This window comes from Mauremys mutica, chromosome 5 (assembly GCF_020497125.1).
Source record: "Mauremys mutica isolate MM-2020 ecotype Southern chromosome 5, ASM2049712v1, whole genome shotgun sequence".
NCBI lineage: Eukaryota > Metazoa > Chordata > Testudines > Geoemydidae > Mauremys > Mauremys mutica.
Window position 1 is genome coordinate 24,306,399 of NC_059076.1, and position 26,663 is coordinate 24,333,061.

General features: G+C 43.6%; 1 protein-coding gene across 3 annotated transcripts in view; it reads left to right on the forward strand.

The window, feature by feature from the left end:
* AFF1 (AF4/FMR2 family member 1) overlaps window positions 1-26,663 on the forward strand; it is a 168,133-nt gene that overhangs the window by 51,090 nt on the left and 90,380 nt on the right. For all 3 annotated transcript variants that reach the window (XM_045018571.1, XM_045018572.1, XM_045018573.1), the window contains 2 exons: window positions 22,502-22,622; window positions 23,203-24,102. In XM_045018571.1, the coding sequence (XP_044874506.1) occupies window positions 22,502-22,622; window positions 23,203-24,102 (1,021 nt within the window). The remainder of the gene's footprint in view (window positions 1-22,501; window positions 22,623-23,202; window positions 24,103-26,663) is intronic.

Here is a 26,663-nt window from a genome sequence, read left to right on the forward strand (position 1 = left end):
AATACCAAATAGTAGCTGCTGTGTCTGTCCATGAATAACAAACAGAAATAATGACCAGGCAATACCATAGAGATGTGGCTGACAGTGATGTGCTTGAGCCAGTATATAAAAGCATGCTAGATTGTAGCACTGGGGTTGGGACATGGTATCTGCTGCAGTTGGTGAAATAGTGTTCGTGGTTCTTTGACACTCTTGTCTCAACTCTTGTCTCCTCCCCGCCCCTCCCCTCGACCTCTGGTGGGGATATTTTGGGGGCAGTTTGCTAACACATCTAGTCCTTTTTTGTTTGAAATGTACTGGCTTGGAGATTGGCTTGGGCAGGTGTAGCTTTATATCAGGGGTCGGCAACCTTTCAGAAGCGCTGTGCCGAGTCTTCATTTATTCACTCTGATTTAAGGTTTCGCGTGCCAGTCATACATTTAACGTTTTTTAAGAAGGTCTCTCTGTATATTATAAAACTAAACTACTGTCGTATGTAAACTAAACAAGGTTTTCAAAATGTTTAAGAAGCTTCATTTAAAATTAAATTAAAATGCTGATCTTGCGCCACCGGCCTGCTCAGTCTGCTGCCGACCTGGGGTTCTGTTCACCTAGGCCGGTAGCAGGCTGAGTGGGACTGTTCAACCCGCTGCCGGTCTGGGGTCCCGGCCCTGCCCACATACAGTGGGTACCTACCTTCTCCCTGGTTCGAGCCCATTCTCTTCCTCTCTCTGCACGGAGCACAGGACTGGGGGTGAAGGAGCAGGCTGGGGGTTGGGATGTAGGGTCTGGCCAGGAGCTAGAATGAAGGAGGGGGCTCAGGGTTGGGGCAGAAAGTTTGGGTGTGGAGTGCTTACCTGGGCAGTTCCCATTTGGAGCGAGGGGTGCAGGTGGGAATGTGGGGGGAGGCGGTGTAGGAGCTCCCATTTGGTGCTCAGGGTGGGGGTGGGGATGTGGGGGGTGCAAGAGTCAGGGCATGGGGTGTGTGGGGGCTGGGTATGTGTGGGGGTGCTGGAGTCAGGGCATGAGGCTTGGGGGGGCTGGTTATGGGGGGAGTGCTGGAGTCAGAGCTGGGGTCATGGTGGGTGCAGGGGTCCGGGCAGGGGGCTGGGTGTGTGTGAGGGGGGTGCAGGGGTCAGGGCAGGGGCTTGGGCTATGTGTGAGGGGAGGTAGGGTGGGGAGCAGGGTGGGAGTTGGGATTCCTGGGCTCCGGGAAGGGGCTGGTGTCTGATGCTCGGGGGAGGAGTGCTGGGAGCAAGGACTCTGGATTCTTAGGTTTCCAGCTGGGCTCTAGTTGTTTGAGGGAGTGGAGGGCAGACAGAGACTAGGGCTCTGGACTCCTGGGTTCTGCCCTCAATGCTGGAGGGGAACGAGATCCAGTGACCTGGGGTGGGGAAAGAGGCATGACCCAGCTGTTCCCAGGGTCCAGCAGGTGGCAAGCTGCAGCTCCTGGGCTCGGGTTTGGGCTTGGGCTGTGGGACGTGGCCTGCCCCAGTACAGAGCCCAGCTCATCCCGGCAGTGGGGCTCCAACCCCGGGGCACCCTGCCTGAGTCCAGGGACCGGGACCGGCTGTGCTTGGGGCAGGCGGGCACACAGCGCAGCTGGGATCCAGGACCCTTCCCCAGTTACAGGCCTCGCGGGTGGTGCAGCTCCTGGGGGCCAGGTCCCTCTTCCTGCCCCTGCCAGCGGGGCCACTTCTGGGGCGGCTCAGACTCCACGGACACCAGGTAGCGGGATGGACACGCTAACCTGGAAACACAACCTCCCGCTGGAAGTGACGGGGGTCAGGAAAGCATGTGCAAATGCCAGTGGGAGGGGCAGAGGAGTGTGGGCCAGGCCAGGCCAGGCAGGATTTTTAATGGCACGCTGCTGCCTGCCAGGGTCCCGGCTGCCGGCCTCACTCAACCCACTGCCGGCCGGGGTTCGGCAGCGGACTGAGTGGGGCCGGCGGCTGGGACCCCAGCAGGCAGCAGCGTGCCATTAAAAATCGGCTCACATGCTCTCTTTGGCGTGCCATAGGTTGCTGACCCCTGCTTTATATCATAGCTTCTCTCATTCAATATCAGTAAATGTGAAGCTCTGGAGACTGAAGGGGAGTGAAGGAATCCTCCCCCCTTCACCCTCGCCCCCCTTCCTCCTCACTTTGCTCTTCCCACCCTACCTGCAAATACTACAGTAGCAATGTGATAGGTCCTTTGGAGGAGGGAAATTTTTATCAGGTGTCAAATTGGGGAGGTGGAATGAATGCAATTATGTAATTGGATTAATAGTAGGTGTCCAATTTTTCTGCTGTAGCATGGTTTGTGTCATGTCAGAGGGAAACAAACTCAATACTGAATGTTCCTCAGATCAGATTGCCTCTGGAGTGTTCTAGTGTACTTTATAGAGCATTATCCTTCAGTATGGGTCTTTCTATCCACCCTTGCACTGACACTGTTAGTATGATTCTCACTTAATTTTTTTCTAGCAAGAACCATGTTTAACAGTTTTTCTAGCCACGGTGAGCATTTCACACAATCAGGTTGTACTGTAAAACGGTATGCTGGTGTTAGCTATTTTTCAGCAACCTGTGTACTGTCAACACTGGTGATGTAATTCCAGAATGTTACATACTCCTGCATTTACTCAGGCTCACTTGCTCTAGTTGGGCTTGAAATGAACCTGACACAGGGGTTGCGTCCTCTCAAAGTTGTCTTGAATGTATTTCATGTTGCAGTATTTAGATTGAATGCTGGAGTTGCTTTTTCACGGAGGGAATAAGTTGTACTTTTGAGAGGTGGCAGATTCTTTAGATACTCAGCCATGAAACTGATAAAGATTTTTATGCTGATGTAAAGAGCATGTTTCCACCCTAGCCCCTGCCTTCTTTCCTCCTTTTCTTGTTGTTTGAGGAAAGAGGAATGAAAGTAGAGTGTAAAAGATTATTTAATTTGTTTACAATTCCTTTGCCAGGGTTCTCAACTTTAAGCGTTCAAAACTCATGACACAAGCTTCAAAAATCATGGTTTTAAAAAATGTTTGTGTTCCTTTTATTTGCCTTCCTATTTTTGATCAGAGTGTAGGCTTTCAAATTTTTCCTCTGTAGCCATGGGACCTAAAAGTATTTTTTTCCCGATTAAATTTGAGATTGTCCTGTAAAATTGCATGGCTTGAGGTGATAAGGAAAATATCAAATATAATAAAATGGTGAGTGTTGTCATTGGGACTAAAGCTGTTTTGCCAGCTTACTGATAAATAGATTCTTACTTCTCCGTCTTTGCTGTCACTGCATGCCTCTTTTTTCTGATCCTAGTTCCTGTTGCTTGCTGATTTGCAGCTTTCTTCAGGTTGTCTGCATGGCAAAATGTCTAACTGAAACTGTTTCAGACTATTTGTAGTGGAAGGGCTAATGGGTTAACAAACTTTCTAGGTGTATTTATCATCCACATTCTATTCCTCTGAAAGTTCAAAATGGAGGTCCTCTCTCTTTGGAGGTGGGTTTGTAGAAAGAAGATTAATTTTTGCACTCCATTAAGAATAATCCTGTGTGTTAGGACCACTGTGTATGCGTGCGCACACATGCATATATGGATCTTGGACGGGAAAATAGTGGAACGTGTTGAGTAACTACATAAACAGAATACTCTTCAGATTCGAACAGTTTTTTTTGTGATCTTCAGAGCTCATATACTTTTGATCTCCTGGCAAAAATATACATGAATGTCTTGTGCTTTTGAGGCTGTCTCTTTAATTCTAATTGACATGATTTAAACAGGACTTTGTGCCCAATGTAGACAGGGCAAGTCATGTTTTACCAGGGACAGCTAATTATGATCATTACTTGGTAACCCATCTGAAACTGTGACCTGTTTTTTCTAATCCTAGATGTCATGTGAAAGGGATTGCTGACTGTTAGTAAAACTTTCATTAAAATAAGAAATACTGGAGCAGTTTCTGCATGGTAGACGTTTTGTTCCTTTGTCATTTCTGTAAAATGGGGTTTCTTACATGAGTAAGTATTAGTAAGATCAGGGTCTTAACACACATAGTGAAAAGTATTTGTTAGATCAAGAATGATCCAGTAGGCAGTATGCTGTAGCTTTCAAAATTCTTTCAACCCTGAATTTTTTTTGATAAGATAAAGGACAATTTCATAGTTCCTGAGAACTCCTCCTCTTTTCAGCACCCCCTTAAAAAGAAATACCCCACTTTAGTTTTCATGTGGGGCATCTACTACAATAGCACACAAAAAACGTGTCTAGGACAGCAAAATATTAGGGACAATGTGAGTTATTGTAGAGGGAATGTGGTTCCAGTTTGCTTACAGCAGTTAAAAATGTAAGGGTGAAGCTGTATTTAGTGGGTGCGCACACATGCCTAACTAAGGCTGGTCTTCACTGCAGAATTAGGACAAGGTATAACTCAAGTGTTGCCCCTAACGAGACTCCTGTTCACTCTCAGAAATCTCTTGAGTTAAGTGGTGCTTTAAACTGAGTTTCCAGAATTGGGCCCTAAGTTAATGCAAGAAGAGGAGAGAGACAAATACAGGGAAAGTGAAACCATGATCATGTCATCACTTGGGTGATTAATGGCATGCCTTAAAGGTTACAGAGTTTAAAAGAAACTCAACATATCCATGACTAGCTTATAAATTTGATCGCTGGGGTAGGTTTTGAGAAGAGACTTGGAAGAGCAGGTGGTGGTCTGGTGAATGACTTCAGCCAGAGGTTTCCATGGAAGAGGGGCCATTTGAAAGGAGACATCAGGAGTATGTGGGAGAAGTGTGAACTAGGACTCAGATGAGGGGTGTAGGGTGAAGTGAGAGGCAAAGGGTTGGCAAACTTGCCATGTATGTATTGTGAAATCTCTAGTCTGTCTTTTGCTTTGATTCTAGACTCTTTCCTGAAGAGCCTAATTTACAAGCATTTTCAAAATTTACATAGTGGTGGAAGGGGTTACACCCATAATGTTTGTTGATAATGGCAAGGCCTCCTGTTTACATCTAACAGCCTTTGATCTAGGAGAGAGTGATGATAATGTATTTGAAGGGTAGGCCTTTCCTGGATCAGCTTTTTAGGTTTTTGTATGGACAAGCCTTGGCGTGGTCAGTGCTGATTCAGTATCCCCTCAGTGCTAGAGCAGAGGTAATTCAGCAGGGAATTCCGCTTCTCTTGTAAGGTTCTTCACAGCTGAAGCAAGGTTGCAATGTCTCACCAGAGATGATCTTGGTTAAAATATCAGTTGGGTTCAGTCCAGGTTTTTATATTCTGTGAGTGTGTAATGCAACTTCAGGCACTTGAGTTGAAAAATATTAGCTCAACTGCCTAACAATGGAATGTAATTCTGTAAGTAGTTGCACTTTGATAGAAATTGTCATACTTGGGAAAGTTCAAGCAGAGCTGCTTCCGAATGCTCTTTGCCACCTCTTCCAACACAGCAGTAGGACCCCCATCATTTCTCCTCAGAGACTAGGATAGATACTGGCTAATTCTATTTGGGTCAAAGTTTGCAAAGTGACAAGAGGCGCAAGTTCATCTTTCATATAAAATTCAGTAACATTTAAACCTCAGAAACTGAAATTCATACCCCAGCCAACCAATCCTGGTACACCTCTATGTCAATATAACGCTGTCCTTGGGAGCCAAAAAATCTTACCGCGTTATAGGTGAAACCATGTTATATTGAACTTGCTTTGATCCGCCAGAGTGCGCAGCCCCGTCCCCCCGGCGCACTGCTTTACCGTGTTATATCCAAATTCGTGTTATATCAGGTGGCATTATATCGAGGTAACGGTGTAGCTGCTCTGTGCACAGAGAATGTCTGCAAGGAGACAGTGGGAGCCCAGGAAGGAATATTCCTTCACCAATTCTCTGACCTCTGTGTACTTGGCTGTGGAGCCGTAGAGGGGCTATTCTGTGGATACTGCAGTCTCAAGTTCCAATAGCCTCTCCTTTGCTTGAGCCCTTCTACAGATGCTGAACAAATGGCATACTGCTGAGTTGCAGATCGACTTTTCTTTCCTCTCCCCACCTCAAAGCGTTTACGTGCACTGGGGCAGGAGGGAGCCTGTATGAATCTGTGCTACGTGTCATGCATGGGATGAGGAATCCCCTGGCATGTGTCTGTGCTGTGCAGTTGAATGACACTGGTTTTGTTGCATCCCCAGGCTTGTTTGTCCTCAAGAGACATGGGTGTGTGTCTGTCTGTATGTGTCAATATATACACACGTGATGATTTGGGCAATTTTTTTCAAGTTTGCTCCTGTTCTAGCCCTGTCCCTATCAAACCCAACCTTAAATTTATCATTGTTCACATGCAGAAGGAAGTAAAACTTTGTTTTCCTTTAATTACACTTTACATATCCACGCCTTCTTAGAAGCCCTCCTGAGAGCATTTCCTTTAGCACAGAGAATGGCAGCATTGGTGTTCCTTGCATAATTATTAATTAACACCTTCCCAGACTCTGTTCTATTGTTGAAGAGACAATGAACTTTTAGATTTCTCTGGGGTATTGTTTACTATAGCATCATCATGAAAAGGTGTCTCTCTTTTGTGTTTTTGGGTTTTTTTTAGCTTTACAGCAGTAACATAATTGCGGAAGTATTATTATTACAGGCACAGAATTAAGCTGACAAGTACAGACACATATGAACAAGTGCTATAGCTTCTTTTTAATGCTCCGAGCCATATTGGTATAAAATTGTTATTCAAAAATGGCTCTGAGTTTGAGCTCTTGGATTCTGGCTCTTGTGCCTTACCACTAATAAATGTCCAGGCTAATCCAGATTCTAAATGCTTTTAAAATGCATCTGTGCATGCATGTTTTCAAATGTGTCCACACTACAGTCAGTGTTCTCAGGATGTGGGGCAATTACCTTGTATATGGTGCTTAGATTTTATACTTCTACAGTAGCGGACTTTCTAGATTTTCATAATCACGTCTCTTCCTTATGCTAATACTTCACATTGCTAAGGGCACTGGGTAGAGGGTGGGATGGCTGGCTTGTGTATGGGGGTTTCTTTAATTGTGAAGGGAGGTTTTTGTTTAATTTTCTGCTTGTTGATAAAGCACAATGCTGTTGCTTTTTAGGGAGCTCGTCTAGCTGATCACTAGGCTATATGGTGCAATCCTGCAGGTTGCTGGTCAAATTATACAAGGAGCTGAGTACCCAAACTGCGATTTGAAGTAAATGGGTATTGAGGGCTCTCAGCCCCTCCCAGGATCAAGCCCATAACAAACAAACAGTAGCGTGTGCTGAAAAGAAACTGAAACCTTTCCAGGGTTCAGTAATAAACATATTTTAAATGCAGGGATAACATCAGGAAGTTAATATGTGGTGAGTTTCTCTTCCCCCCCACCCCACCCCACTCCTCCCTCCAAAATCTATTCTAAAAAGTAGTAAAGTGGGTAGATATTTAATTTGGCATTAGAACTGATTTCAAATCAAACTTATTTTTACTTATAAAAATGGCTACTCTCTGCTGCCTGTCCCAACCCCCGATGTTTTTATTTCAACATAGCCTGAGGAAATGTATATTTGAAACGTGCTAAATGTTTCTCGGTGTTAATTTTTCACATGCTTTTTGTTAGTGAGGAGACTTGCGCAGCAGTATTGGATACGGTGTTGGATGATGCTTTAGTCCATAAATGTTTGTAAAGGGATTCTTTCATGCACCACTGAGGTGGTGATTTGCAGCTGTTCAAAATAGTAATTAAAATAATACCAATCTCTATATTGGCAATGCCTGAAGGAGTGAAATAAAAGTAAAAATAGCCAGCAGGTCTAGATTTGGTTATGGTGTCTTTTTTTTTTTTTTAAAGAAAAAAGGAAAAAAAAGGAGTGGGGGTGTGGGGAGGAGTGGAGAAAGCCTGTTGATGTTTTTAGTATCTGTTAAGTGTCTTGTTTTCAAATCCCTGGCTTGCAATCACTTTCACACTGCATAACCCAAGCAGTTTGCTTTTTCAGTTCCACACTGTGTATGGTATGTGTTTAGTGGTAACTTCCTGTGGCATATTTTATGAAGCTTAATTTTTTTAATGGTGGGATGATAAATAAAACAGCTCTTTAAAAAACAAATCTGTGGCTCTATAGATATCAATGGGAATTTGTGCATCAAGACTTCCATAGCAGTGGAGTTGGGGTCATGTCTGATTAATGTGTCCTGTGCACTTCTTGTGTGCTCTCTTTTTGTAACATACTGAGACTTCAATTAAAAATAAGCATGTCGTGATCTTGAGAAACATTAGTAATCAGCTTCTCATGGGAAAAAAAAGGTAATCTTTAATGAGAAAAAAGCTTCAATAAGTTTGTGATTTCCTGCAGTTGTATTAAAAGGAAATGTTCCCTCCTAATCTTTTGGAGGAAGAGTTGCTGCGTGTGCTGAAGGGAAACTGCACACTTATGCGTTTTGTGTTTGTGTGTTTTCTTGTAGCCTTTCTCCACCCCCTTCCCTGCTGCTGGAGTAATCCCTTTTGGCAGCCAGCAGCAGATCCTGAACACAGTTAAAAGTGGGAAAGATTATTTTTTGTGGTTGTCTCCTTTTCCCTTGTTCAGGATGCACAGGATCTGTTAGTCTTTAAGGTGCCACCAGACTCCTTGTTGCTTTTGTGGATACAGACTAACATGGCTACCCCCTGATACTTGACAGGAAAGAGGTGAGGATGTAACTTCTCTCCACTCCCTCTTGTTCTTATAAATCTGGGATGCTCTCAGCTGTTACTGTTACGAGTTGCATAGTCACGTATGAACCTTTGAAATGCTGCTCTGAGGATTATAATATTAACTGAGAATGACTCCACAAATGATACATGCTTAAGCTCTGTTTTAAACAGAAACGTTGGTGATGTAAGTTAGGGTGTCTGCATAAGGCTTTTTGCCCCAAATTTACCACCATTGCTACCAACAGTTCAGCTCCCTATCTGCATTATTGCTTCCACTCATGAAAAGAAAGGTCAGGTTTCCACTTACATTGTACCAATGTAACTATGTCTGTTTTTTTGTTTTTTGCTTTTGCCAACCAAGCAGTGCAGGTAAAAGCCCTAGTGTAGACAAAGTTATACAGTATCAGTGCCTTAGCCCTGGTCTACACTGAGTTTAGGTTGAATTTAGCAGCATTACATTGATTTAACCCTGCACCCGTCCACACGATGAAGCCGTTTTTTTCGACTTAAAGGGCTCTTAAAATCGATTTCTGTAGTCCTCCCCCGACGAGGGGATGAATGCTGATATCGACCTTTCCGGTCGAATTTGGGGTAGTGTGGTCACAATTCAACGGTATTGGCCTCCAGGAGCTATCCCAGAGTGCCCCTTTGTGACCGCTCTGGACAGCGCTCTTAACTCAGATGCACTGGCCAGGTAGACAGGAAAAGCCCTGCGAACTTTTGAATCTCATTTCCTGTTTGGCCAGTGTGGCAATCTGCAGGTGAGTGCAGATCTCATCAGCAGACGTGACCATGATGGAGTCCCAGAATCGCAAAAGAACTCCAGCATGGACCGAACAGGAGGTACGGGATCTGATCGCTGTATGGGGAGATGAATCTGTGCTATCAGAACTCTCTTCCAAAAGATGAAATGCCCAAACATTTGAAAAAATCTCCAAGGGCATGGAGGACAGAGGCTATAACAGTGACCCGCACCAGTGTCGAGGGAGGGTCGACTGACGACTTGGCTTACAGGGAATTAAAATCAACAAAGGGGGTGGGTTTGCATCAAGGAGAAACACACACAACTGTCACACAGAATGGCCCCCTCAAGGATTGAACTCAAAACCCTGGGTTTAGCAGGCCATCACTAAAAACAATGAGCTATCCCTCCCCCCACTATTCCAGGCAGGACTGAATCTCCATTAAACTTTCCGAGGTGCCTCTGACAGACCTCACCGAAACACATTAGCTATTGTTGGCTGTTGATTTCACGGAGGGAGGGGGGAGCAAATGAATACAAATGAATACAAAACAAATCTGGTCTCTTTCTTGTTTTGATCCACTCCATCTCTCTTATACATCTTAGGCTGGCAGCAGATGGTGCAGTACGACTGTTAGCCATCGTCATCTCCTGACTGCTCTCCAGAAGACGGTGCAGTACGACTGCAGCCAGGACTGAATCTCCAGGAGACAAAACTTAAAAAGAGAATGACCTGGAGTCACTCCCATTTATGTCCAGGTGCCCCTGACCGACCTCACCGAGGTCGGCTAAAAGAGGAGGAGACGACGATGGCTGTCAGTCATAATGCACCGTCTGCTGCCAAAAGGCAATCAGCTGCTGCTGTGTAGCAATGCAGTACCACATCTGCCAGCATCCAGGAGACGTACAGTGACGGTGAGCTGAGCAGGCTCCATGCTTGCCATGGTATGGCGTCTGCATGGGTAACCCAGGAAAAAAGGCTCAAAATGATTGTCTGCCATTGCTTTCACATGGGGGGGGGGCAGGGGAGGCTGACGAGATGTACCCAGAACCACCCGCGACAATGTTTTTGATCCACCAGGCATTGGGAGCTCAACCCAGAATTCCAGTGGGCGGCGGAGACTGCGGGAACTGTGGGATAGCTACCACAGTGCAATGTTCTGGAAGTTGACGCTAGCCTCGGTACTGTGGACGCACGCCGCCGAGTTAATGGTCTTAAGTGGGGACACACGCAATCAACTGTATAAAATCAATTTCTGAAAAATTGACTTCTATAAATTGGACCTAATTTCGTAGTGTAGACCTACCCTCATAGTGATTACAGCTTATTTTGGTTCCTGAACTGAAATAAGCTATGCTGGGGTATAAGTGCCTTTTACCTTAGTGGAGACGGGATTTGCTGCTTAACGATACTGGTATAGTTCAAGTGGCAGACTTTTAAGCCTGAATTGGTGGCAACTGTGAAATTATGGGTGAAAAAGCTTAGCATACACAAGGCTGTAATGGTTTTATGCTTTTAATAATAATAATTAATAATAAATAATACCTTGCTGTTTTCATCAGTAGGTCTCAAAGTACTTGACAAAGGAGTCATTCTCATATCAGTTTCCCCATTTTATAGATGGGGAAACTGAGGCATAGTGAGCCCTGTCTTAGCTCCTTGGCAACCTGTAGCTCCTTGGCAGCCTGGGCTACTGCAGACTGTCCCAGAATTGGCATTCCCAGGCACCAAGCTCCTTGGGAGCTCTGGCTCCTGTATTGTCCGAGATGTCAGGATGCTGGATGGGTCAGGGGACCTTGGAAACATTTCAAAAAGGTTTTTCACTAAACTGTCATGTCTTTTCAAAACAAAATTTTGGAATTCCCTTTGTGTAGGCAAAACTTGAAATTTCAGTTTATTTTCTGTCTAGTTTCCGTCCCGCTCTACTTAGATGACAAGATGGTAGTAGACACTTTTGAAATACCCAAGCTAGACACACCTTTTCCAGAGCACAGAAAAAGGCAGGCTATCTTCAGTAGGTGCATGCTTCAGGGATAGGCTTCCCTGTACAGTGGCTGCATCTTTTTTAAAACTTCTGGGGCCTAATCCTTTTCCCCCCCCCCCCAGAGGAAATCAAGAATAGCCCTAGAAATCTGTATTGCAATGGATATAAGGCTCTAGATGTTTTGTGACGTCTGTGTCAGGTTTGCCCCTCTGTCTAGAATTGGGAATGTATGTGGGGTCACCAGCTCCCAGTGTTGCCTATTGGTAGTAGAATTATGGTCTCTCTGGGTATAGCCACACTGCACATGAAGCCCTGGCTCTGGATTAATTTGAATCCCAAGCCCCCCTTCTGTTCAAATGCCTATCTGTTTGACTCGGGTCAGTAAGCACTCAGGACCCAGGTCCTAGGGCCCTTCTGGAGGGTGGGTTAGGGCCTGAGTTGTGCCGTGACTCTGGTCCAAGCCCTGTCATTTTACAGTATGGACACAGCTCAAGCTGCAGACTTGAGTCAGAAGGTCTGCCCAGTGCAGTATGGGACACATTAGCATGGCTGTGAGACTGGGGTCCAGCAATTGTAAGCCTAGGTTTACAATGCCGCATGGGACGCTCAAGTGGAAGCTCAGGAAACTGAGTACCCAAGCCCATGTCTCGCAGACCTGGGGTTACAATGCAGTGTTAGTGCCAAGATTTTCAAAACCGGTTAGTAATTTTACCCAAAATATCTTTTAAAAAGGATTTGATAATCAGAGGGCAGGTCCTTGGTGCTTTATGAAAATCAAGCACCTTTTTAAAATGTCTCAAATTGGGCTCCGATAATGGTTCTTGAAAATTTTGGCCTAAGTACTTCTCTGTACATGAACTGGAATCAAAAGAACTACATTGTTTTAATTCACACCTTTAATTATTTCTGTGTAAATCTGTATGAATGCCTTATTTTGGATTTCGAGTGGGCTCTGTTTTTCGATTATCTGAATTTGGTAAAACACAGACTTAAATTAATTTGAAATAGGGTGTTCTTAGTCTGAAATAAATGTCCACAGATGTGCACAGAAATAGATAAAAGGTATGAATTAAAGCCAATCTTAGTTTTTGGCTCTAGTTTGTGTATAGAGGAGACCTTACTTCTAATAGGTCATGTAGTTGGAAAATTCCAAACTTGAAGCTAATGGATACCAACGTACCCACCCTCTCTTCTCTTTTAAAAATGTATCTCCTTTTGTGCACTTAAATGAGAGGAAAATACGCCTCTGTTAACCCTGAATGAGGGTTGGTGGATTGCTTTAAAAAGTGAGCAAGAGAGTAGATCAGGTTCATTAAAACGCAAATCAGAGTGCACAGGACAAGTGGGTAGTCAGCTGTGCCTAGTCAACAGTCTGGGCCAATAGTTTCCATGACAGCATTAAATGGCATTTAGTAATAATGCATGACTAACCTCATTTAGCAGATCCTGGTAGACCAGTACATGTGAGGATACTCGCATCAGCCAGACTATTCCAGAGCAGACATGTTTGTGTTCTGCTGGAATTGGTATCATCACAAAAACTTAGTTTGGGCTTTTTTTCCTTTCTTCCTTGCTGTATCTTTGTGTTTGGCTTTTTTTCTTTTCTTCTTTTTTTAAATTCATGGTTGTGGGGCAGGAAAGGTTCAGAGACAGAAAAGGTCGTTAGACACATTACAGGTGGTGGTTTTGCAACAAGCAGAATTTAAGATGCTGTTTTACACTCAGTAACAATATGCAGATGGGAAGGAATTGATGCTCTTTTTAATTAGGTGGTTATAACGAGTGTGAATGGAGGCAGAAAGTGGAGGTTTTTCCTTCATTTAAATACCTCCTGAATCTATGAGGAAAGCAACTTTATTGGACTATGGAATTCTATTTTCCCTTCTGGGAATGACAGAAAGATGTGCCAGATCCACTTGGATGTCATACTATATATTTAGTAGAATGCAATTTACAAGATCATAAATAGTATGCTGAATTTTGTTAGCTTTTCATTGTTTCTGCTTTCTGCTCTTTTTTAAACCATTAATTTCCAGGCATGTGATTTTGTTAATCATACAATATCACATTCTAGATCAGAAATTTTAAAATTCAAATGAAAATAACTCATTTTTCCCCCCCAATCTCAATGTCTTATGAATTTTCAACATCCTTTTTGAAAGCGTTTTTGTCCTGGTGTGTGCTTTTTAATTTTGTTTTATTTTTATTTTATTTTATGATGTTATTGATAAGAGGCAGTGGTGGAGATGAAATGTACGTTATTTGGTTTTATTTTTATTTACAAAATGAGACATTTTTGAAAGACTCGTGTTTAATGCACATGTATCAGAACACAGGCCCTCTGAATTGCCCGACAGTATACAAGTCAGGATTCTCCTGTGCTCTGCTTGAGGTTCATGTACATGAGGGGTGGGCAAACTTTTTGGCCCAAGGGCCACACCTGGGTATGGAAATTGTATGGCAGGCCATGAATGCTCACAAAATTGGGGTTGGGGCGCAGGAGAGACTGCGGTCTCTGGGGTGGGGCCAGAAATGAGGAATTCAGGGTGTGGGAGGGGGCTCCGGCCTGAGGCAGGGGGTTGAGCTGTGGGGGGGGGGGGACGGGACGGGCCACCAGCAGGAGGTGTGAGCTTGGGGGTGGGGCTGGGGTTGAGGGATTTGGGGTGTAGGAGGTGCTCTGGGCTGGGATTGAGGGGTTCAGAGGGTGGGATGCAGATTGGGGTTGCGGCATGGGAGGGGTGCAGGCTTCAGGCAGCGCTTACCTCAAGCAGCTCTCGGAAGCAGCGGCATGTCCCCCCTCTGTCTTCTATGTGGAGGCATAGTCAGGTGGCTCTGCGTGCTGCCCCATCCGCAGGCGCCACCCCCGCAGCTCCCATTGGCCAGGAGCTGCATAGGAGGAGCCAGAATGGGGACATGCCGCTGCTTCTGGGAGCCTCGTCACGTGCGTGTGTGTGCAGAGCAGTCCCTGACCCTGCTCCCCGGCTGCTGTGCGGGAGTGGGGCAAATACCAGACCCCGCTCCCCAGGGCCAGATTAAATTGGCTGGCTGGCCGGATCTGGCCCGCGGGCTCTGGTTTGCCCACCCTGATCTATATGTACCTAAGATCACACCTACAATGCATGTCTGAAGAATTCTCACTTCGGGTCTGATCCAAAGCCCACTGAAGCAGATAAACACATTTCCATTGACATCACTGGGCTTTGTCTCAAGCACCTAGTAACAAAGAAATGAATCAGCCAGTGTATAGTGCTCTGAAACATAAGCTGATTTGATAAAATTACGTATACGTAACACATCAGAAGAACTACATGCTCCGTGATAACATTTTACTGTTTTTCTTAGGTTCAATTTGTGGGAAGCAACAGACGTGATCTATGATCATTCAACAAAAACAACCTCCACGTTTTTCTTAAACCTAATTTCTTAATTTAAAATTATCAGTGTTCTGAAGCAGAATATATATATTTTATTTCCTTCACAGCTGAGTCAAGTAGGGAGAGATTTACAGGCTAGTAGTGGTTTTCACATCAATAAAATCACAATTTTAAATGTTCATAGATTAGAACTAATGCTCTTCAACTTCAGTTTATTGCTAAAGATGTTTTGTGTGCACGCGCACACGCGTGAGCATTTGTTCAGACATGTTTATACACTCTCTCTTTCATAGCAGAATAATCAGAACAACCTGCTGGCTCTCTAGCTATAACATGTGTCTGTTGTCCCCGCAGCCAGGCCCAGCCACAGAGCAGATGCATGCAGAACCCAGGTTTGCACTGACAGTACACGACATCTCTGTTTGCACAAAGATGCAATCCATGAAAATGTGATCAGGTTGTCTCACCGTGTTTTTTCCCTAAAGGAAAACTGGCTCATTTTGCATGTGGAAAAAAACACCCAGGATGTTAACTGAAGCCATCCAAAACATTACAGGCAGACATTTTAAAGGAAGTTTATCTACATTGTCCAGTTGAGAACATAACTAATGCAAAAAGACTGAAAAGACAGAGTTTAGTTTACTTCTAAAAACTAAGCAAGCAAGAAGTTATTTGGGTCTTTACAGATGACTGTCAAAGCCGCCTGGAGGGATGGCAAGATGCCAGCTCTCACAGTTCAGGGCAGTTGCACCTGTTTTTTCCCTCTGTGGTCCCTCCAGGGCACCCACTCTAGGCTTCCCACTCCTCAGCTGTCACCTCTCTTGGGTAGAGACCTGTGTGTCTCTCTCTCCTGACTGTGGATTTTCCAGGCTGCATAATGCCCTGCCTATACTGTGATATTGCCAGCAACCCAGACCACAGAAATAGGTCAGCACCTGCGCTTTCTAAGAAGTAGATTTATTCTTAAGGGAAAGCATTACAGAGAAAACATATTAAAATAATAAAGGAATCTACATGCATGATGATAAGCTTACCAGAGATCACCCCCAGTTCCAACAAGGGCTCTGGTAGGAGTCAATCCTTCATACCCCACAAAAAGGGGTTTTTCTGTGGTCGCAAGTTCATAACTGCCTTAGCTCAAAACTATCCCACCCATGCATAGTTCAGTCTTTCCTTTATACAGCTTGGGCCTTTGATCTTGAGACTCTAGGAACAGGTAATCAATAGCCAGTGGTTCTCTCCTCAGGGCGTAGTTTCAAAAGGCCAGTTTTTGCATAACCAGAGGTAGGGAATTTGCATTCACCTCCCCGTAGACATTCCCCAGGTAAACCACTTGATACTGTTTGTCCCAAAAGTCCATTCTTATCTGGCACATTGTTCAATACGGTCCTTTGGAATTCATAACCCCTCCCAGGGTTCAGATCACATCTTCCCACAATAGGTTACATGCAGTCCAGGCCCACAATAATACATTTGCATTTAATACAATGGACTCCAAAGATACTTCAATTTAATTCCATGAAGGTTGTCGTGGATATTGCAGAAAATTGCTACATCTAGCATGCCAGCTTCTCATTAAGCAAGGGTTGATAGATCCTTGAGTCAGAAACCATATTTTGGGGGAAAACCCTCAAGATCACTTGCAGTAAAGAACAAATTACTGCACATAACGAGAGAGAAAGAGACTTAATAAAGGCGGTCTCTCTCCTTCAGAAGAGCACCAGCAACATGCTAGTCCAATAAAGAATACACATCTTAAATCTTCATCCCTTGTTAGACATATTTTCATGGATTAAAATATGGATTACCAAGCGGTTAGTGCAGGGGTCAGCAGCCTTTCAGAAGTGGTGTGCCGAGTCTTCATTTATTCACTCTAATTTAAGATTTTGTGTGCCTGTAATACATTTTAATGTTTTTAGAAGGTCTCTTCCTATAAGTCTATAATATATAACTAAACTGTTGTTGTATGTAAAGTAAATAAGGTTTTTTAAATGTTAAGTAGTTTCATTTAAAATTAAATTAAAATACAGAGTCCCCTGGTCTGGTGGCCAGGACCCGCACAATGTGAGTGCCACTGAAAATCAGCTCGCGTGCTGCTGTCTTTGGCATGCATGCCATAGGTTGCCTACCCCTGGGTTAGTGTGTTAATTGCTGGCATATACTAGTTGAAAGAGTTGGTTGGGAGAGAAATCGAGGATCCCATAAAACATCATCAGAATTCTTATATAACACCTATTCCTGACTGTATACGTGTTGATAGATGGCAATATATGTGTCTTTAAAACTCTTATTTACCTCTAGCAATTATTTTTATCAACTAAATATTCCAAAATGTTTCAAATGCACATCTTACATTTGCTTCATTTTGAGCAATGGCTATTTCTCATCCTGAATAATGGTGCATAATACCTTTATAATTTTCAAATGGCCCCCTCTTTAAAATAAGAGTAACTGAGTTTTTTGGTTTTTTTTTAAATGTTAGGGAGGGGTCTGTGTAAGGAAGGGGTGGTTTATTCTAAATCTAATAATGTTGACAACATTCTTTAAATGGTTTTGGTTTTTGCCTCTGTATTTTTATACTTTATTCTCTTGGACGCAAGCAAGCAAATAAAAATCTGTTATCCTTAACATGGCTTTGGAGCGGAGCTTGGAGCTGGAGCACAAAGCAGCTCCGGAGCAGTGGAGTTGCAGGTTTTTTGCCTGGAGCTTGCTCCAGAGCCAGAGCACAGCTCCAAAGCCCTGATCCTTAAGATAAACCAAGATATGGCAGATGGGTTGATTTTTTTTTCTCGTGTTGTTTAGATTAATATTTTAAACACTTGGCAAGATCTTTTCCTTCTACATCAAGTTGTGCCAGCACAGTGGTTGTTCTCAGGAGAAGCCTAGGTCTGGAGCTGGAAAGATGTTGCAGTATCTCTAATTAACAATGGCAAACCTTTTTGTAAGGAAAGCTTTCGCAACACCTGCATGCACTTTGCTCTAGCCTGTATTGTCACTCCCTTCGTGAGAATTAGTTCACCCATCATTGTAAAATAAAAAAAATCATTATGGTGTTAATTTTTAAAAATACTGAATTCGGAGCATTTTATCTACAAGGGCAGTCTGGGTTTTCATGACTTCCCCATGGACTGTCAGTCCATGCAGATCACAACAAAATGGGAGGGGAAATCTTGGTCTTTTTAAAGCATTTCCCCCACTTACAGTCAAAGAAGCTAAATCTGGTCCAAAGTGAGGAAGCTGATGAATTTTCTATTTCATGCTCATTCCTCAAATGCCCAATGAATGATGAAGGGTCTTCTATCAATTCTTGCACAATGTGACTGGGAAAGTGAGTTTATACTTATGGGAACAGTGAAGGAAATATTTTGGAAATGTGATATTGGTGTGAGATGGGAAGAGTTCCACACCCGTGGTTTCACCTATGTCTCTTTGTAATGATGGAAGTTGGAACAAAACTAAATAACACTTCAGGATGCGACTGCAATTTACACTTACAGATTCCAAATCCAGAAGGCATTATGATCATCTAGTCTGACCTCCAGTATATCACAGGCCACAGAACTTCCACAAAATAATTTCTAGCGCATCTCTCTCTGAAGAGAGAGAGAGAGAAAGAGAGAATGTAATTGAAATTGAAGTTCAAAATGTAAATCACTTTCTCTAGCTGGAAAATATTTCTCTCTGTTCCCTCACTTAAAATGAGAAAAAGAACAGTATGTTCTCAAGTTGTCTAACACATGATGTTTATAGCTTGGCTGGCTAGGTGACAGAAAATGTTTTCAGCTCCCCCAGGCTGTCTAGCCTTCTAGAGCGTTTATTACCAACAAACACTATGGTGTCATGGTAGTTAACAATATTGTGGTCAGCAGAGGTTAAATAGGGGTTCAGAACTTTACTCTAAAAACATACATGCACCCTGCCTACTTTAGGATTGTAGGCAAAGACTCTTTAGATGCCCATTTAAAAAAAAAATGAGGCTCCTAAGTCCATAGTTAGACACCTGGTTAAGTGGTCTGGTTTAAAAAATACTGAGTGCCCAGCATTAATCCGGACTTGAATGGGAGATGCAGGATGCTGAATGTTTTGTTTTATTTATTTATTTTTAAAACAAGGCCACTTATTGTGGGGCCTGAGTGTGGGTTTAGGAACTTGAAACACCTGTTTTTTGAATACCTTGACCAGAGTTGTGTTGCAAACTTTCCGCTCACACAAAACTGAACAACCTTGCCCTGCTCCTCCTCTGAGGCCCCGCCCCTGCTCACTCCATTCCCGCTTGCTCTCCCCACTCTCACTCACTCGCTCATTTTCACCAGGCTGGCTCAGGGAGCTGAGGTGTGGGAGGGGATGAGGGCTGAGGTTGCGGCCAGAAATAAGGAGTTCAGAGTGCTGGGGTTGGGGTGCAGGGTGGGGGGCGTGAAGCCTCTGGATGGGGGTGCAGACTCTGGGGCAGGGCTGGGGGTGAGGGATTTGGAGTGTAGGAGGATGCTCTGGGCTGGGACTGAGGGGTTCAGGGGGCAGGAGGGGGATCAGGTCTGGGGCAGGGGTTGGGACATGGAGCGGGGAAGCAGTGGCATGTCCCTGCTCCTGCCTCCTATGTGGAGGGGTGGCCAGGCAGGATACCTTTTCGACCGGGTGTTCCGGACACCTGGTCACCCTAAACCAGTCAAAAAGATATATTGGATTCTATTTTCCTGCCAAGGAATTATATGGTGCCCCCAATAGAGGGCATGTCTCACATTATACAGATGCACATTATTGTGAAAGAGACTCTGTAGTTAAGAGTGGGAAACCTGTCCATTCTAAGATCTGATGTTCATGCTATTACCTTTTTCAAAAACAACCTTTTGGCTTGACTTTTTCCATGTTTATTCTCAGTCGCGAAGTGACTCTTGCAAAGTTTTCAAAGGAAATATATTAAACCATTTTACTTACTAGAATGTGGGGAAAATGCTTAAAAAAAAAAAAACACCTTTCCAGATAATTCAAATAGCAGCATTCTTAAAACTTTGTTCATTGTCAACTTTAAATCTATTACATTTTTTTTAAAAGGTGGCAAACGTAGTTTCAGGTACCAAATCTGGCCCACATTCCCTCTGTCAATATTTGTGACTTTTACAATCACACTTTTCTATTTAAAAAACAAAAGATGGGAAAAAAAACAACACCCCACTTCAACAAAACCCCTCCAGCTTATTTGCTGTGTGAACTCTCTTCCTCCCTCCCTCCCCTTCCAAAACAACAACAAAAAAATCACTTTGAGAAACTGACTAGCTAACTGACTATACACAGGAATAAGTGAAACTTGCTACACACAAAGTGCTGCTAAGTATACAAAGTAAACAAACTGAAAAAACCTTACTATTTCAGCTACATGTTACCTAGAACAATAGTACATGAACATGCTTCATAAAGAGGTTTCTGAATTTTTTTTTGTAACTGACTGTGAGCCTTTCAAATCTGGTATATGTGTACTACTCCTTGGGATTCATACTTTGCTACATTTGGAAAAAAATAAGAAACAATAAAGATGATTTTAAAAAAAATTTGCATATGGCTAACACTTAACACATTAATTTTCCCTAATGTCATATGTATATACTGGCTGTACTCATTTATCTGGAAGTTTGCCTTTGGATAGCATCATATCCCAAAAGCTGAACAAAGTCACAGATACCCTGTCCACTGCTGGCAGACTGCCGGGTGAACCATTAGAGCAAAATATGATCTTTACAATCAAGTAGTGTTTTGTCATCACATTTGTACAATAAAATGTGTCATGGACTAGCACAGAATTGAGAAACCATCCTAAATCCTTCATGAGTGAACTAACTGACTCCTATGCCAAGACAAGTATCAGAGGGGTAGCTGTGTTAGTCTGTATCCACAGAAACAACAAGGAGTCTGGTGGCACCTTAAAGACTAACAGATTTATTTGGGCATAAGCTTTCATGGGTAAAAACCCCACAGAACACCACTGGCCATCACATACAGCCCTCAGCTAAAACCTCTCCAGCATATCAACGATCTACAACCTATCCTGGAAAACAATCCCTCACTCTCACAGACCTTGGGAGGCAGGCCAGTCCTCAGACAGCCCCCCAACCTGAAGCAAAATCTCACCACACACCACTCCACAGAAACACTAACCCAGGAACCAATCCCTGTAACAAACCTCGTTGCCTTGTCCCCATATCAACTCTAGTGACGCCATCAGAGGACCCAGCCACATCAGCCACACCATCAGGGGTTCATTCACCTGCACATCTGCTAATGTTATATACGCCATCATGTGCCAGCAGTGCCCCTCTGCCATGTACATTGGCCAAATCGTACAGTCCCTACGTAAAAGAATAAATGGACACAAATCGGACATCAGGAATGGTAACATACAAAAGCCAGTAGGAGAATACTTCAATCTTCTTGGACATTCTATATCAGATTTAAAAGTAGCCATCTTTCAACAAAAAAAACTTCAAATACAGACTTCAGAAAGAAACTGCAGAACTAAAATTCATTTGCAAATTTAACACCATTAATTTGGGTTTGAATAGGGACTGGCTGGCTCACTACAAAAGCAACTTTCCCTCTCCTGGAATTGACACCTCCTCATCAATTATTGGGAGTGGACTACATCCACCCTGACTGAATTGGCCCTGTCAGCACTGGTTCTCCACTTGTGAGGCAACTCCCTTCTCTTCATGTGTCAGTATAATAATGCCTGCATCTGTCATTTTCACTCCATGCATCTGAAGAAGTGGGTATTTTACCCACGAAAGCTTATGCCTCAATAAATCTGTTAGTCTTTTAAGGTGCCGCCAGACTCCTTGTTGTTTATGCAAAGACAGGCCTCTGCCTTTCTTTTGGGTACGTCTAAAACTTTTCAGTGCTAGGGAAAGGGGGAGGGGGAAGTTATCATTGATATTTTAATATTGGGACACCATTGTGGCCTGTCATGTCAAGAGGAATGTAATCACTGTGCGTGTGCGGTAGGCCGTGAGAAAGGAAGAGTGGAACTCACACAGACTTTCTCTTACAAGACGTACATACATATTAGAGCAATGGATTCTTTTATTTTTCAGTAACATTTGTCAAGGGAAGCTCAATTACTGCATCTGGTTTTCTATGAAGTCTTCCTTTTGTGGATGTGTCACGGTTCTATAGCTGAATTGATGTAGGCACAAAGAGGTCAAGGGACTTCCCTGTGATCTCTGTTTGTTTGTGAGTGGCTCTAGTCAGTGTTCTCTTGATTCTTAGACCCTCTTGCTTGAATCTTTTCATCAGACTACGTGGCCTCCCAAATAAACAGCTTGCAACATAAATATTTAATTGAAAATAAAGCATTTAATTTAAAATATACACCTAGTCAAGAGGATGTTGTATGCAGTGTTTCAATTCTCACGTAGACCGCTGCCTCTGAATTTGAATGACAGCTCTGTGGTCAGAAACCTTGCTGACTTCTCCTCTAGCTGAGCGTCTTTATAAAGTTATTAATCCGTTTGCTTTCCTTGGTGTAGGCTGTCAGGAATAAAACTCTTCAGCGTAGCCAGCACATTGACATATCTGCTGTGTGAGCTCTTCCCATGCCATGCGCTGACTGCCTTATGTGACTGATACATCAGTCCAATTAGCCAATAGATTTTATGATTTTAAAGTCTGTTGGCTTGTTGGAAGTGTGGTGGTAGCTGATGAAATGGCTTTTGCACAGCGCAGACCCTTGTTTCGACAGTGCTAGGTGGAAGTAAAATGCTAACGAATCTTTTTTCCTTCTCTCTCCAAAAGCTTGTACAATGAGGATAGAAATTTGCTCCGGATCAGAGAGAGAGAGAGACGGAATCAGGAAGCTCTTCAGGAGAGAGACACATACCCGGAAAATGCCCCCCTCTTTGCAGAACCTTACAAGGTATTGATATTGTATCATGTTGCAGAGAGGAGGGGGAAGGAGATGTGACCTTCATGTGCACTGTAACATGTCTACATGTACAGTAGAACCTTCTCAGTAAGCAGTGCAACCCCCAAAATGTGCACATGCAACCCCCAGATGTTTCGCTTTGCCTATTACTAAAGTGCTAAGCTGGGAAGCTCTGATGATGGTGTAGTAGGGAGGGCCAGTTTGAGACCTCATGGTCTCCTTGAGCCAGCCAGTGAGCACTTGTGAGTCATTAGAACTACCCATTCATCACTAAGTACAACGGGAAACAAGGTAGTTGGTTGGGGATGCGGGGAACTGCTGAAGTCCTGATTGTACCCTTTACTCACGTTGATTAACACTCGTGCAAGCAATTCCTTTCACAGCAGGGAGACTGAAGGCATGAGTAAGTGCTACCTAGGGAAAGTAAAGCATGCATAACTGTACCCTAAAATTGTGATAAAGCGGTTTCTACTGACCGTAAGCCCCTTATTAATATGCCTTTTCTTCAACCTTGATCTTGATTATCTTTTTCTAGTTCTTGTATTTTCCCTTCTCTACTTTCCTGTTCCAGACTAACAAAGAAGATGAATTGTCCAGTCGAATTCAGAACATGCTGGGTAATTATGAAGAGGTGAAGGAGCTAATCAGCACCAAGTCCCATCAGAATCTGATAGGGATACCCAAGAGCATTGTTCCTCTGATCCATCAGGGAAAGCCTGATCGCCCGTTCTTTCCTGAAAAGACCAGCAGTACATTACCAACCTCATTCCAGCACAGCACCCGCCATCAGGCCATGGGACCCCCCAGCTTGGCTCCCCCCTCTGCTAGTAACTCCATTCGCTACCCAAAGACACAAGCAAGAATGGAACCAGCTGCAAGTTTGCACACCAAAAGCCACAGCTTGTCCAGCGGTCAGAGCCAAGGTCCAGAACAGAGACGCAGTGGTCAGGAAAGCCATCATGGCAGTCGCCACAAGAAAAATGATAGACGTGTTGATGACAATGGTGCTGCTGAACTGCAAGCCACCCTCTCAGAACTTTCTCCCTTACTGTCCTCTTTGTCTTCTCCAGTGGCGCCCCTGTCACCTCTACATTCCAGTCAGCATATCCATTCCAGGTCACAGAACAATAACAAAAGTCACGGGCAGACTTACAATCCAATGAAATCACCTCAGGACTTCGTGGCAGGATTGCATGATAACGAAACCCGGGACAGTTCAGCCATTAATCTGGCCCAACCATCTTCTCAGACATTTCCTCCAGCCTTGCCGCCAAAAAACAGTGCAATGCAGCAGAAACCTACTGCGTACGTCAGACCAATGGATGGCCAAGATCAGGCGCCAAACGAGTCACCGGAGCTCAAGCCACTTCCGGAGGAATACCCTGGACAAACCTATGGGAAAATAGCAGATTTAAAAGCAAATGCCAAGGCCAAACTATCCAAATTGAAAATACCTTCTGAGCCCACTGAGGTGAGTGAAATGGCTGTTCTTTTTCTGAGCAGGAGCTGCCAGTAAACTGAACGTTTAGGGGAGCAGAGCCTGGAAAGAAAGGAGGTGCTGGAAGGGTTGAGTGTTGCGCGCCTTTTGTGATGTGGTGTGAGATCTGAGGTTGGAGAGCACCCTGTGGCTGGGTGGAGAAAAGATGGCACATTGCTTTTATATACCTCTTAGACTATGGCCACGCTAGGGAGCTTGCAGCGGCACTGCTGCACCACTGCTCTAATTGGCTCAATTACTCTAGCAGCAGCGGCTATGTCGGGGTGAGAAGCTGTCCCACTGTCATAGCGCTGTTCACACCGGTGCTTAAGTTATGTCACTAAGCGGGGTGGCTAATTCACATCCCTCAGCAACATAACTTAAACTGTGATGTAACCATTGCCTTAGTGCAGGGGTGCTCAAACTGGGGGTTGGGACCCCTCAGGGGGTCACGAGGTTATTACATTGGGGGGGGTCGCGAGCTGCCAACGTCCACCCCAAACCCTGCTTTGCCTCCAGCGTTTATTATGGTGTTAAATATATAAAAAGTGTTTTTCATTTATAAGGGGGGCCGCATTCAGAGGTTTCCTATGTGAAAGGGGTCACCAGTAAAAAAATAAATTTGAAAGCCATTGCCTTAGTGACTTGTTTTTAAGAGGTATTCACTGATTTGGAGGAGGTTTTCAGTTCCTTAAGCCTCAGGTTTGGGTGTGATGTTGCTGCAGTTACTTTTTGTGGTAAAGGCAGGTGAAGAAAAATGCTCCCAGGAGGTGAGGTGATGACCATGTCTCTTGAGTCACTACATTGGAGATGGCCGGTGTCCCAGGTGGGGGCTGGAGGGGAGGGAAAAGACTTGTTTACGTCCTCCAGGAAAGGAAACTGACTAACCAGCTGTTTGACTATCAGTATTTTATTAACTAAATGTGCAAGCTGACATTTCCAAAGCCGCCTAAGTGATTAGAATACTCAGTTCCTCTAAGCCAGTTTTGAAAACCTCAGCCATATATTTCCAAAGATGGATCAATGTAAACAAAAAGCTCTTCAGATTGTCGACTTGCCTCTCATTTTCTAACCCCTCCTTTTTTTTTTTTTTTTTTGGTTCTCTTCTGATGCAAACACTCCCTTCCTCATTTTTTCTTAGTTCGCCATTTTATTGGGCTTGGAAAACTTGCAGTTAGACTCAATATTTAAACTGGCCTGTTCACGCTGCCTACTTGCTCCTTTTAACCAGTAACTCTTTTCCAGAATGATACATTTCAACCATATAAGATACAGCAATGTTGAAAATGGGCTAAATGCCTGCAAAACAGAATAATTCATAAGTTAAGGCTGCTGCAGTACTAATTACCTGGTCTCCTTTGCCCCAGGCAACAGGGTTTATGTGGAAACAAGTGAGGATTTTGAACGCTTCTCATGAAAGGAAGCTCATAACAAAGGAGTGGCAATGTTGTATTTTAATTTTTTTAATCAGAAGTTGAAAAACAGGGAGGAGGGAAATTTGCTTTTCTTTTTCTCCTCTTCATTTTGCTAACTGTTGTTTTGCACAGAAAAGGTTGTCTCATTCCTGGTTCCCTGAATCTGTTTTTGCTGACTGCATGGAAGTGTGGTTGATATGTCATGTATATTTTGGCTCCTTTTCCTAAGCCACGAAAGTCTTGGGTTTCTTGAAAGTGCTGTTGATGAAGTTGTATTTGAAGCTGTCATTGGCAACAGGGGTTTCAAAATGAGAAGAAACCCCTTTGTTATGTCTGTTTTGTTTAATATGTATTATATCTTCGTAAAACTATTTTATCATGACAATGATACTCTGCTGGGAAGATTCACATATATTTACTCCCTGACACACAGCCCAGGAAAGATGAGCTGGGAGCGTGAGTGTTCGGGGTGTCTTGGTAGCTTTGTTGTAAGTAGCCTTTGGCTCTGAGAGTGTCCTAACACATGCTCCAGAGTGTAATTATCTCACAATATTGTCTGAAGGGCAGTTTGACAATAGAGAACTGAGGTGTTATTTTTTCAAATGGCATTTTGCCATTTTGTAGCAAGAGGAAAAGGATGATTGAGGCCTTGCTTTGATGGAAAGGGATGTTGTAGGGTGTTTTGTTGAGTATATGATGTGATCTAAGCCCATTTCTTGTGGGAAAATTAGAGGAAACTGATAGATACTAATGAGCAGTAGTGAAAAGACACTCAGGTCCAAGATTGCTTGTTTTCTTTTAAGCAACACATTTCCCATACTGCAAATCTTGTCTTAAAATAAGCAATGCAAAATGGTCAAGGTTTCATGTTTCATCTAACCCAGTTTCTTACTGCGGGGTGAGAAGTAAAGCAGAGTATTATCTTAATTTCAGTTTCTTCACATCATGGTTTTGTGGGGGAGCAGTGGGTTTCTTGTAGTTTTTAAATGTTAGCACTTTATGTAGCCATGAATTTTGGAAGTGTTTATTTTCCCTATATTTCTCTCAAATGGCACATCTCTCTCCTCGTCCCAGCATTCCCTTGGTTGTTGGTGGTTTTTTGTTTTTGTTTTTGTTTTTTTGGTCCCTTTGCACTTTGTT